Here is a 14,174-nt window from a genome sequence, read left to right as displayed (position 1 = left end):
GCTCACCATTATCTAGTAGACTTCTGGACAAACTGGTGATGCAAAGGAGAGAAATAATCAGTAAAGGATTAATCACTCAATCAATGAATCAAGTAAATGTATTGTTTTCTCATGCACTTATCAACTCTGTGGTGGCCTTCTGCTAAACTGCTTCAAAGACAAGGTAGAAAATTAATGTGACTAGAAGATAACTCGCATGGTGTAGGTGGACAACGTGTCCAAGCAAGCTAAAAGTAAAACCGAAATGTCAAAATAATACATTTCTACATAAATGTAACTTCTTATTCAATTGTTCCTGTTGAACGAGGAACAGCTCGGTTTGTTGTTTTGAAAGTGTACTGGAAAGTTAGTAGCAAGCTAACTTTTAGGTTTGGATCCTGCGACGCATTTGACATCAGTTGCTGGGACTGCTAATCTCTGTCCCAGTGATACTTCCGACCAAGGTTGGGTCCGAGGAGCTATTTGGCATAGCAGCTAGCCTAGCTGTTAGCTAGCTGCCTATCAAGCTACCTGGGTTTCTCGAGGGCTCGAACGCAGCTCGCGATGCGGTTAGCCATTGTGGCTGGGACCGTGGATTCTTCCGGGTTTGTGGCTGTTTATTGTGTTCAATCTTTCCTGTGACCTGCCCTGTCTGAAACTGCGAGGAGTAACAGCGTAACCTACGTTGCTAGTTACCATGACAAAGACCAAAGCCGGCAGAAGTACCGTTGAGGACAGTGGTGTCTATCACAGGTGGAGGATCTTTTAACCTGTTGCGTCGAGAAATCCTGTATCCGGGAGCGTAATTATAGCCTCAAGCTCATTACCATAACGCAACGTTAACTATTCATGAAAATCGCAAATGAAATTAAATAAATATTGGCTCACAAGCTTAGCCTTTTGTTAACAACACTCATCTCAGATTTTCAAAATATGCTTTTCAACCATAGCTACACAAACATTTGTGTAAGAGTATTTATAGCTAGCATAGCATTAAGCCTAGCATTCAGCAGGCAACATTTTCACAAAAACAAGAAAAGCATTCAAATAAAATCATTTACCTTTGAAGAACTTCGGATGTTTTCAATGAGGAGACTCTCAGTTAGATAGCAAATGTTCAGTTTTTCCAAAAAGATTATTTGTGTAGGGGAAATCGCTCCGTTTTGTTAATCACGTTTGGCTAAGAAAAATAATAATAAATTCAGTCATTACAACGGCAAACTTTTTTCCAAATTAACTCCATAATATCGACAAACATGGCAAACGTTGTTTAGAATCAATCCTCAAGGTGTTTTTCACATATCTATTCGATAAGTCATTCGTGGCAGTTTGGTTTCTCCTCTGAAGCAAATGGTAAAATACACGCAGCTGGAGATTACGCAATAATTGCAACGGAGGACACCAACCGGAGCACCTGCTAAATGTCGTCTCTTATGGTCAATCTTCCAATGATATGCCTACAAATACATCACAATGCTGCAGACACCTTGGGGAAACGACAAAGTGTAGGCTCATTCCTTGCGCATTCACAGCCATATAAGGAGACATTGGAACAAAGCGCATTCAAAATCTGGGGCATTTCCTGTTTGAAATATCATCTCAGTTCTGTGGCACTCACAGATAATATCTTTGCAGATTTGGAAACTTCAGTTCTTTCCAAAGCTGTCAATTATATGCATAGTCAAGCATCTTTTTGTGACAAAATATCTTGTTTAAAACGGGAAAGTTTTTTATCCATAAATTAAGAGCGCCCCCTATATCCAAGAAGTTAAACAAACAAAAATCGTTCTACAAGCAGTTGTTACAACAACAACAAAAATCGCTGAATCAATCCAAACACTAGTTGATTCAACTACTAAAATAATGGACAACCTGACCAGAATGGTCAAGGACCTGAAGAACAGTTTGCAGTTCTCCAGGGTCAGCTCGATGAGGTGAAACAGGAGAACGAAAAGATGACAATAATCTACCTGTAAGTCATTGAGAGAGGACATCAATTCTGTATGTGAATCCATGATAACAATGACGGATAAATCAGACTGTTGAGGGACAATCAAGGCGGAACAACATGGTTGTGGGAGGAATTGCAGTCTCCCCACATAAGACCTGGACAGAGTGTGAGGACAAAGTGAGGGAAATTGAAGATTGACCACTGGAAGATTGAGGTGGAGAGCACCCACAGGACTGGAAAACCCACCACCGGCCCAGGTGATAGGTCCAGGCCGGTAGTGGTCAAGTTTGAGGTTCAAGGACAAGGTAGCTGTTCTGGAAAGAGCCAAGAACTTGAGAGGAACGTATATCTTCTTCAATGAGGACCATCCTGAAGTTATGCACCAGAAGAGCCATGAAAGCTGTCAGAGCGCATGGAGACATTGCTTACATCTGCTCATTGCTTTGTTTGCTCTTTTCAATATTATGTATTACTATCTCTGATAAGCTTCCCAGAAAAGGGCTGAAAATAGCTCATTAATATATGTAGCCTTAGCAATAAGGTTAACCTTTTACGTGCAGGGGGCAGATTTTCGTTTTTGGCTAAAAAAAAAAAACGTACCCATTTGAAACTGCCTATTTCTCAGCCCCAGAAACTAGAATATGCATATAATTGTCGTATTAGGATAGAAAACACTAAAGTTTCAAACTGTAAAAATATTGTCTGTGAGTATAACGGAACTGATATTGCAGGCGAAAACCTGAGGAAAATCCAATCAGGAAGTGCCTCTTATTTTGAAACATCTCTGTTCCTATGCATGCCTATCCTCCATTTAAAGGGTTGAACACCAGACGGGCTGCGGCGTTCTGGATGAGTTGTAGGGGTTTAATGGCACAGGCAGGGAGCCCAGCCAACAGCGAGTTGCAGTAATCCAGACGGGAGATGACAAGTGCCTGGATTAGGACCTGCGCCGCTTCCTGTGTGAGGCAGGGTCGTACTCTGCGGATGTTGTAGAGCATGAACCTACAGGAACGGGCCACCGCCTTGATGTTAGTTGAGAACGACAGGGTGTTGTCCAGGATCACGCCAAGGTTCTTAGCGCTCTGGGAGGAGGACACAATGGAGTTGTCAACCGTGATGGCGAGATCATGGAACGGGCAGTCCTTCCCGGGAGGAAGTGCAGCTCCGTCTTGCCGAGGTTCAGCTTGAGGTGGTGATCCGTCATCCACACTGATATGTCTGCCAGACATGCAGAGATGCGATTCGCCACCTGGTCATCAGAAGGGGGAAAGGAGAAGATTAATTGTGTGTCGTATGCATAGCAATGATAGGAGAGACCATGTGAGGTTATGACAGAGCCAAGTGACTTGGTGTATAGCGAGAATAAGAGAGGGCCTAGAACAGAGCCCTGCGGGACACCAGTGGTGAGAGCGCGTGGTGAGGAGACAGATTCTCGCCACGCCACCTGGTAGGAGCGACCTGTCAGGTAGGACGCAATCCAAGCGTGGGCCGCGCCGGAGATGCCCAACTCTGAGAGGGTGGAGAGGAGGATCTGATGGTTCACAGTATCGAAGGCAGCCGATAGGTCTAGAAGGATGAGAGCAGAGGAGAGAGAGTTAGCTTTAGCAGTGCGGAGCGCCTCCGTGATACAGAGAAGAGCAGTCTCAGTTGAATGACTAGTCTTGAAACCTGACTGATTTGGATCAAGAAGGTCATTCAGAGAGAGATAGCGGGAGAGCTGGCCAAGGACGGCACGTTCAAGAGTTTGAGAGAAAAGAAAGAAGGGATACTGGTCTGTAGTTGTTGACATCGGAGGGATCGAGTGTAGGTTTTTTCAGAAGGGGTGCAACTCTCGCTCTCTTGAAGACGGAAGGGACGTAGCCAGCGGTCAGGGATGAGTTGATGAGCGAGGTGAGGTAAGGGAGAAGGTCTCCGGAAATGGTCTGGAGAAGAGAGGAGGGGATAGGGTCAAGCGGGCAGGTTGTTGGGCGGCCGGCCGTCACAAGACGCGAGATTTCATCTGGAGAGAGAGGGGAGAAAGAGGTCAGAGCACAGGGTAGGGCAGTGTGAGCAGAACCAGCGGTGTCGTTTGACTTAGCAAACGAGGATCGGATGTCGTCGACCTTCTTTTCAAAATGGTTGACGAAGTCATCTGCAGAGAGGGAGGAGGGGGGGGGGAGGAGGATTCAGGAGGGAGGAGAAGGTGGCAAAGAGCTTCCTAGGGTTAGAGGCAGATGCTTGGAATTTAGAGTGGTAGAAAGTGGCTTTAGCAGCAGAGACAGAGGAGGAAAATGTAGAGAGGAGGGAGTGAAAGGATGCCAGGTCCGCAGGGAGGCGAGTTTTCCTCCATTTCCGCTCGGCTGCCCGGAGCCCTGTTCTGTGAGCTCGCAATGAGTCGTCGAGCCACGGAGCGGGAGGGGAGGACCGAGCCGGCCTGGAGGATAGGGGACATAGAGAGTCAAAGGATGCAGAAAGGGAGGAGAGGGTTGAGGAGGCAGAATCAGGAGATAGGTTGGAGAAGGTTTGAGCAGAGGGAAGAGATGATAGGATGGAAGAGGAGAGAGTAGCGGGGGAGAGAGAGCGAAGGTTGGGACGGCGCGATACCATCCGAGTAGGGGCAGTGTGGGAAGTGTTGGATGAGAGCGAGAGGGAAAAGGATACAAGGTAGTGGTCGGAGACTTGGAGGGGAGTTGCAATGAGGTTAGTGGAAGAACAGCATCTAGTAAAGATGAGGTCGAGCGTATTGCCTGCCTTGTGAGTAGGGGGGGAAGGTGAGAGGGTGAGGTCAAAAGAGGAGAGGAGTGGAAAGAAGGAGGCAGAGAGGAATGAGTCAAAGGTAGACGTGGGAAGGTTAAAGTCGCCCAGAACTGTGAGAAGTGAGCCGTCCTCAGGAAAGGAGCTTATCAAGGCATCAAGCTCATTGATGAACTCTCCGAGGGGACCTAGAGGGTGATAAATGATAAGGATGTTAAGCTTGAAAGGGCTGGTAACTGTGACAGCATGAAATTCAAAGGAGGCGATAGACAGATGGGTAAGGGGAGAAAAAGAGAATGACCACTTGGGAGAGATGAGGATCCCGGTGCCACCACCCCGCTGACCAGAAGCTCTCGGGGTGTGCGAGAACACGTGAGCGGACGAAGAGAGAGCAGTAGGAGTAGCAGTGTTATCTGTGGTGATCCATGTTTCCGTCAGTGCCAAGAAGTCGAGGGACTGGAGGGAGGCATAGGCTGAGATGAACTCTGCCTTGTTGGCCGCAGATCGGCAGTTCCAGAGGCTACCGGAGACCTGGAACTCCACGTGGGTCGTGCGCGCTGGGACCACCAGATTAGGGTGGCCGCGGCCACGCGGTGTGGAGCGTTTGTATGGTCTGTGCAGAGAGGAGAGAACAGGGATAGACAGACACATAGTTGACAGGCTACAGAAGAGGCTATGCTAATGCAAGGAGATTGGAATGACAAGTGGACTACACGTCTGGAATGTTCAGAAAGTTAAGCTTACGTAGCAAGAATCTTATTGACTAAAATGATTAAAATGATACAGTACTGCTGAAGTAGGCTAGCTGGAAGTGGCTGCGTTGTTGACTTTGTAGGCTAGCTGGCAGTGGCTGCGTTGTTGACACTACACTAATCAAGTCGTTCCGTTGAGTGTAATAGTTTCTACAGTGCTGCTATTCGGGGGCTAGCTGGCTAGCTAGCAGTGTTGATTACGTTACGTTGCGTTAAAAGAACGACAATAGCTGGCTAGCTAACCTAGAAAATCGCTCTAGACTACAAAATTATCTTTGATACACAGACGGCTATGTAGCTAGCTATGTAGCTAGCTACGATCAAACAAATCAAACCGTTGTGCTGTAATGAAATGAAATGAAAATGTGATACTACCTGTGGAGCGAAGCGGAATGCGACCGGGTTGTTGAGTGCGGAAGTTCTATTCAGTAGACGTTGGCTAGCTGTTGGCTAGCTAGCAATGTCTCCTACGTTAAGGACGACAAATAGCTGGCTAGCTAACCTCGGTAAATTAAGATAATCACTCTAAGACTACACGCTCTAAACTACACAATTATCTTGGATACGAAGACAGCAAAGACAACTATGTAGCTAGCTAACACTACACTAATCAAGTCGTTCAGTTGAGTGTAATAGTTTCTACAGTGCTGCTATTCGGTAGACGTTTGCTAGTTGGCTAGCTGCTGGGCAGATAGCAGTGTAGACTACGTTAGGACGACGAAATACGAATTTGCAATAGAAGTGCTGACTGTTTCACTTTGTTGTCCTCTTTCTTTTCCTTTTTCTTCTGTCCTTTTGTCCTTATTTTGTCTTCCTTTCTTCTGTTAACTAGATATTTGTTGTTGTACAGCTTGTGCATGTGCTAGCTAACAGCAACAAACTCAAACGAGCTAAACGTAAATGCATCCAGCAGAGATCAGTTTCTAATTAGCTATATTAGAGCTATAAAAGCCTTACGTTCTGTTAATGTTTTGAAATAATATTTGATTGTGTATACATTATATACATAATCTTAGCAAGCTCTTTTGCAGCAAGCTAAGCTTTTAGCTAATATTTACCTACCTAGCCTTGCAAACGTTACCGTAGCTAGCTAACTAGCATCAAGTGTAGGTGATAGAAAAATGTTTTGAAGAATGAATGACGTTATTTATTTTTTTTTAGACCGGAGACTTTTGATGCACCCATAAAAAATATTTTTATAACAAGCTCCTTGTTCTATCTGTGCCCATAGCGTGCAGTAGTGAAAAAACGTAAACAGTTTCCTAGAATGTCCCCTGCAATTTGAACCGCCCTCTTGTGAGAGAAAGGCCTCTCTCTCAGACAAGGCACAGTGCAGCATCTTTACAACTAGCCATTACAATTAAATTCCATTTTAAAAAACAAACGATATTTTAGCTGATGTTCGGCCTGCGTCAGTAACTCACGCTAGCCGCTGCAGGAAGAGGTGAAAGAGGGCGTTCGGCTGCACTGGACTCGAGGCACAGCCATGAGCAGTGGGTGTCCAAACAGGGACGTACCGCAGCTGCTACTCCCTGAGCCAGAGTCCATGTAATGAGAACGCTCCCTCAGGTACAGAGCCAGCACCACCTCATCCCCCTCCTCCACAGAGCCACTGCTCAGCTCATACCTGCCAGGGCAACACACAGACAGGGATCAGGAGAGATTCTGGTGCAAACAGGAAAAGACCAAAAAAGTATGTTTTTGGTGTGGAGGTAAAAGCTGGTTTTACATACACAAATATGTCGTCCCGGTCCAGGATGCAGCTTAGAGACTCATCAGCATGGTAGATCTTATAGAAGCGGTGGTTGAACACATCAGTCACAACCATCTGAAATAAGAGGCACAGTTCAGTATCACCATTTCATGTGATGAATGACAATAGCTTTTCCACAGCATGCTCTACCACAGAGGCTTTAAAAAGTTGTCTCACTTGATTAACGGAGACATTGGTCATTTCCGAGAGAGCGGAGCACAGGTCAAACACTTTTCCAGCTTTGGGTACAACCAAGCGATGCTGGTGGGAAAGAATACAAATAAACCAATACAGATGATTACCTATAAAAAGCATGATGTAGGGCCAACTATAGGAAGATTAATCTTGTACCTGAACAGGTTTGGCCACAGGATCCAGAGAAACGAAGAAGACCTCCATCACCCGGTCCTTGCTAACAGGCAGGGGCACACTGCGGTAGCAGAAGGGGTCAAAGGTGACCGACACTTTGCGGCACTCGGGGCAAACCAGGGTGGACTTGAACAGCCCGTGGAAGGTGTCAACAATCACAGTTGTTACGCCGCCGGTGGTTATGCCACGCTTCCTCTGCCACGCTTCCTCTGCCACTTCCTGAAAGTTGTTAAAGGGTGAGTGTGAGGAAAAATGAAATGCAAATGTACCTTAGGTTTACTTCAGCTTGGAGAGCAATGGTGGTATTTTACAATTCTTCTCCGCATACTCTTTTTACTACAGGTTGTTACCTAGTCAGGCCTACCATCGGCATCCCTCAGCTCAATGTACTCCTTGTTCTTGGCCCGGTTGAGATCCTCATGAAGCCCATCCAGCAGGAAGGAGAGCAGCTCCTGGGAGTCATGCTGCTGGTAGCCAAGAAACAGAGGCAAAGTGGCCAACCTTGGTCTGGTAATAATAAAACATAAGGTTCTCTCAAGGTATGCATGGTCAATACTTAAGCATGACTGACTAGCCTTTTTAATCCATTATAAAATTGTGTACAGAGTTTCACACTTCACACGGGTAACTACCTTGAAGAGCCGGGGAACTACAGAGTAGTGCCTCCCTGACCACATCTGTTTGATGACCTCAGCGTAGGCCTCTGCTATCTCCCCCTTCATGCCCAGAGGGTTGGTGAAGTTGAGCTCCTCCAGATAGGCACTCTGCAGGAAGTACTCAGTCAGTGGAGGGGTGTTACTGAGACACTGTACAAAGCAGGGAGAGAAACATAGGGTACTCATGAGTTACAGTCCATACTAGTCCAGATCCCTGACATTCCTGCAGTCAGCATGCCAATTGCACCCCCCCCCCCCAAAAAAACTTGAGACATCTGTGGCTTTGTGTTGTGTGACAAAACTGCACATTTTAGAGTGGACTTTTATTGTTCTTGTGTAATGATCATGCTGTTTCATCAGCTTCTTGATATGCCAAACCTGTCAGGTGGATTTATTATTTTCGCAAAGTAAATATACTCATAGCGATAAACAAATTTGTGCACAAATTGAAAGAAATAAGCTTTTTGTGCATATGTCAAATTTCTGTGATCTATTATTTCAGCTCAAGAACCAACACTTTATATGTTGCGTTTATATTTTTTCTCCATGGAGGTGTTGGCCAAAATTCCTCCACAGCGACCCGAGAGACTGATAAACAACTACAGGAAGAGTTTGATTGGATACATTGCAGCGAAAGGTGGCCCAACCAATTATTGAGTGTAAGGAAGCAATTACATTTTCACACAGGGGCATTGGGTGTTGCATAACTTTGTTTATGAAATAAAATAAGTATGTAATTGTTGTGTTACTTGTTCACTCAGGTTCCCGTTACTCCCGTTCTACAGTCCCTGGTTCAAATCCAGGCTGTATCACATCCGGCCGTGATTGGGAGTCCCATAGGGCGCGCACAATTGGCCCAGCATCGTCCGGGTTTGGCTGTGGTAGGCCACCATTGTAAATAAGAATTTGTTCTTTAACTGACTTGCCTAGTTAAATTAAGGTTAAATAAATAATAATACAAAAATCTATCATTAGGTTTTGGTTGAAGATCTGATAACATCCAATATCAAAAATATGCAAAAGTAGAGAATTAGAAAGGGGGCAAATACTTTCTCACAGCACTGTACCTGCAGGGCAGAGTTCATGAAACATGTGTTTCCTAGGTTGGTGAGGCCACAGACTCCTGGCTGGCCTCGGTATGCTTCCTGCTCCTCCACAGAGTTCCTACTATAAGATATGGAAGGAGAAATATAAATCACCTACCAAACACTACAATAACACAAAAGGTCATTTACAGTACTCTCTCCTTTGTAGTCACACATATGGGAATCACGTTTAGCACAAACATTACACTACATTAGCAACACTAATTTTGGTAGATAGAAAAGTGTGTAGAGAATGTGTACTAAATTAAAAAGGAACCCCCACATGATCTGCGGTCTGGAGCTGGGCCAGGTAATCTTCATTCCTCATCTCCATGATCACCGTCTGCAATGCAGACAGGACATGTTACAACACAGCTGCCATTTAAACACACTATCACTGTATCTCAGGAAGCAGCAGAGGGATGAAAGCAGGTAGGTGTAGGGTGGGATGAGGGTCAGAGAGAGAGCAGACATACCATGCTGGAGTCGAGGACATTCCGCAGCCTCTCACAGTAGGTGTCTGAGCTCTTCATCCACAGCCGGGTCTCTGCTCCCTCGACCACATCAAACTGCTTCATCATCACCTTCTGAATCGTATCTGAAGGTGGTGGATCTACCCAGCAGTCAAGGTTGAGGTCTATCCTGTGGAAATCTTCCTGTGTCTCCATAGCAACATGGAAAATGTTGTGACCGCACAGTTTAGCCGTGCAGATCACATCCGTAAGTAAACACAAAGGTGCAATAGTAGCTATGATGGGTGGGTGTGCAAACTGTGTGTGTGTATATATATATATATATATATCCACCACCTGAAATAGATGAATCAATCACATTCAATTAACTGCCAAATACAAATGAAACACTTCAACGGCAGTTGTCTTTTCATAGACACAACATTGTCCATTGAATGAGGGTCTGTAGGACATACAACTACACTAGTCAGGTCCACGTTCACATAGTAGTTTGTAGACAGATGTGAATGTACAGATGTTGTTTAAAAACCAACTGGATGTGTGAACAACTTCGGGACAACTCAAGGATTTTTTGACAAATGCATTTTCACAATAAGCACTTGTCTCATACATTATTACAGTTGTTGGTTAGCTAGCTAAATAATTTTAGCCGTATTAGCATGAACTAAGTGAAAACAAGACACAACTAGCTGAAACGGGCCACCTACGATTCCCCATATGGAAGCTTCTTGTCATTGTTGCCTGCTATCTGACTGTTCAGAATCATAACAACGCACAGCCTTCTGCCACATTGATGCACGTGCATAATTTTAATGATGTTGGGGGGGGGAGAAAATCTAAAAGGTTCCCAACATTATATTTGTGCTAGTTGGCTGTACCAAAACTATTTCCTTCAAAGCTTGTTCTCTTATATATATATATAAATAAAAATGTTCTGACGATGGAATCACAATAAAATCATAGTATTGAATCGCAAAACATATACAGTACCAGTCAAAAGTTTGGACACCTACTCATTCAATGTTTTTTCTTTATTTTTACAATTTTCTACATTGTAGAATAATAGTGAGGACAAACGATGAAATAACACATATGGAATCATGTAGTAACCCCCAAAAAAGTAAAATATTTTTGTTTTTGAGGTTCTTCAAAGTAGCCACCATTTGCCTTGACAGCTTTGCACACTCTTAGCATTCTCTCCACCAGCTTCACCTGGAATGCTTTTCCAACAATCTTGAAGGTGTTCCCACATATGCTGAGCAATTCCTGGCTGCTTTTCCTTCACTCTGCGGTCCAACTCATCCCAAACCATCTCAATTTGGTTGAGGTTGGATGATTGTGGAGGCCAGGTCATCTAATGCAGTACTCCATCACTCTCCTTCTTGGTTAAATAGGCCTTACACAGCCTGGAGGTGTGTTGGGTCATTGCCCTGTTGAAAAACAAATGATAGTGCCACTAAGCAGACCAGATGGGATATTGCTGCAAAATGCTATGGTAGCCATACTGGTTAAGTGTGCCTTGAATTCAAAATAAATCACTGACAGTGTCACCAGCAAAGCACCCCACACCATCATACCTCCATGCTTCACAGTAGGAACCACATATACGGAGATCAGTTCCTACGTGTCTCACAAAGAAATGTCGGTTGGAACCAACAATCTCAAATTTGGACTCATCAGACAAAAAACACAGATTTCCACCAGTCTAATGTCCATTGCTCGTGTTTCTTGGCCCAAGCAAGTCTCTTATTACATGTTAATTGAAATGCATTCCAGGTGAGTACCTCACTAAGCTGGTTGAGAGAATGCCAAGAGTGTGCAACTTTGAAGAATATCAAATATATTTTGATTTGTTGAACACTTTTTTTTTGGTTACTACATGATTCCATATGTGCTATTTCATAGTTTGTCTTCACTATTATTTTACAATGTAGTAGAAATAAAGAAAAACACTTGATTCAGTAGGTGTGTCCAAACTTTTGACTGGTACTGTAGAACTGTGAGAATGGCAATACATATCGTATCTGCACCTAAGTATTGTGATAATATCATATCTTAAGGTTCATGGCAATTCCCAACCCTAGTTGTCAGGCAATCAGTCTATGTGATATGACCATAGGGTATGCAAGTTATCTGCGTCTCTGTGACCACGCTGTTTTACCTTCCGCTCCAGGGCAGGCTGATCATCTACCATGCCATACCAGGCTTGCAGATTGTGCCATGCTTCAGGAGGGATCAACACAAAGTCCTCATTCTCCACCAGACGCTCCTTCAGATATTAGGAATCCAGTTCTGTGGGTATCATTATCATCATTATACAGCTCACTTTTCATGTTGACACAACAGCATATGTGGGGTAGAGGTAAATTAACTAAACATTGAATAATGGGTCTTCTGTTGTTACAGGATATCTTTGTGATGTGACACTTACCCTCAAACAGCTCTGTGTTGTCGATCTGTCCAGGGAAAGATGAGGAGTTCTGGTCTCCTGTCACCACATACTCCTTCCACTGCTCATACCCTTTCCACCCGGTACCTGCATGTGTTGGTTAAGAACAACTCCATTGGGGAGGCTTTATATGGCTTATATTTTGCGTGCCTACATTAACCAACACCTCAACATCACATTTCCCTAGGCTAGTATTTGATCAGTAACGTTTTCTACGATTGGGGTATTTGGTGAATTTACTGATACAATACTATAATGGCATAACCACAATTGCAACAATGGATCTTTTATTTGGGCAGCTAGGCTTTGGCAAATTACAGCCAAATTTCTAGTTTCCTTTTTAATTGAGTTTGTTAGGACAAAACTGTACATAAATGGAATTTCATTCATTCCCACTTCAACTGACATCCTGAAATGTATAACCACAATGGTTAGATACGATATAATTTCCTAATCTGGGTGTGACAAACAAAACGAAACTTTACTGGTAAAAACTAAAGTAGCAGCCAGCTAGCTAGCTAATTTGGTTTAGCAAGCTAACATTAGCTATGCAGTCAAAAATATTGGAACACACAATAAATACACACTTAAGGGAAAAAAATGAATACCAAAAATGTCAAGCTAAACCGAAAATATTCCTGTCCTGTAGCTAGCTAACTCTGGCGGGCTAGCATGCTGTCAGTGTAGCTAACGCTAGTTAATGTTATCTTACTTGTTAAAGCAAAAACTTTGACAAGATGTCCCCCAACTGAAACGTGATGTTAACGGTTATATTAATATCAAAATGTAAGCTTTTCCAGAATAATATCCCTAAAACGATAACGCAGTGATCAAACGTCATTCGCCAAACACCAGCGCTGAGATCCTAGGCAAGAGGAATGACAACACTCCAACCAATGTTTATTCATTGAATTTGCCACTAAAAATTGTCCTCATCTATTGATAATGGTATTTATGCTGATTATGATATGTAATTAAGCAACGGCAAATACAGTCAAGGACTCATCGCTGTCATTTGTTGTTGTCGTGGTAGCTAGCTATAGTAACTACATCACTCAGTGTGGGTGTCAGTTCAGAGCAGAGGGCGGCAAGAGTCTCACCAAGTATCCCCTGCACAGAGTTCAAGTTCCTGAAGCAGAGACTCGATTTCTTTGCGTTGAGTCTCTAGCCCAGGAGATTCTGTAACCGCGGCTGAAGTAGTAGCAGCCATGATCACTCACAAATATCAGGATTCTGCAAGGAAACCACTGCAGTCAACTAACGTTACCGCATGTGATAACCATATCGATGTAAAGCATTTTCCACTAGCTAGTTACAATAGTCACAAAGTAACAATTAGCAATATCATAAAAATGTATTACAACAAAACTTAGTTATTGGTCTTAATTTAGGTTAGGCATAAGGCTAGCACTGTGGTTAAGGGATTTTATTAAGATAATTGTAAAAAAAAAAAAAATAGACGGGGTTTATGACTTTGCAGCTGTGATATCTAATATTAACCCACCAAACAAGCACAAATATCTAAGTACTTCCGGGTCATGGGTTTTTGGAATCGGCGAAATGGAGGGGGCCATGGCTGGAAGGGTTCCAGCTTTTGTCAGTCAGATTGTTTTTTTTTTCTTTTTTAAATGTATATACAGAAATATCATCAAACATGAGAGGAATAATCACATACAAACTTGCATACATACAAACTATTTACATTGCCAGGAATCCTAACAAACAAATCATATTCATTAATAATACAACAAGTTTTCATTTCCGTTTTTGATTTTCATTTTAGTTAAAGTAGTGCCATATTGTTTAAATTCATTTATAAAGTGAAAAAATGTAGGTTTTGAATTAGACCATTTTCATTTGTGAATATGACATTTACATAGTATTATTAGCAGTTTAATTCAATATACTACATCTTTATCTATGTCAGAATTTCTGAAATAAATAATTATATCGAAACCATTCAATAGTACAACC

The 14,174-nt window shown here is 43.3% G+C and overlaps 1 protein-coding gene across 1 annotated transcript; it reads right to left on the bottom strand.

Annotated features, from left to right (window-relative positions):
- Positions 1-5,147: 5,147 nt before the first annotated feature.
- On the bottom strand, positions 5,148-13,685 carry LOC118361128 (ubiquitin carboxyl-terminal hydrolase 11-like). Its single transcript, XM_052502039.1, is given in 13 exon segments — positions 5,148-5,276; positions 6,840-7,042; positions 7,149-7,243; positions 7,346-7,429; positions 7,520-7,700; positions 7,702-7,756; positions 7,902-8,004; positions 8,170-8,343; positions 9,261-9,360; positions 9,562-9,621; positions 9,755-12,043; positions 12,183-12,287; positions 13,301-13,685. Coding segments are annotated over 9 exon segments (1,032 nt in total). The 5' UTR covers positions 9,600-9,621; positions 9,755-12,043; positions 12,183-12,287; positions 13,301-13,685; the 3' UTR covers positions 5,148-5,276; position 6,840.
- Positions 13,686-14,174: the final 489 nt, after the last annotated feature.

This window comes from Oncorhynchus keta, unplaced genomic scaffold (genome assembly GCF_023373465.1).
Source record: "Oncorhynchus keta strain PuntledgeMale-10-30-2019 unplaced genomic scaffold, Oket_V2 Un_contig_14950_pilon_pilon, whole genome shotgun sequence".
NCBI lineage: Eukaryota > Metazoa > Chordata > Actinopteri > Salmoniformes > Salmonidae > Oncorhynchus > Oncorhynchus keta.
Note: the sequence above shows the minus strand (reverse complement) of the source record. Positions and strands in the feature narration are given on the sequence as shown.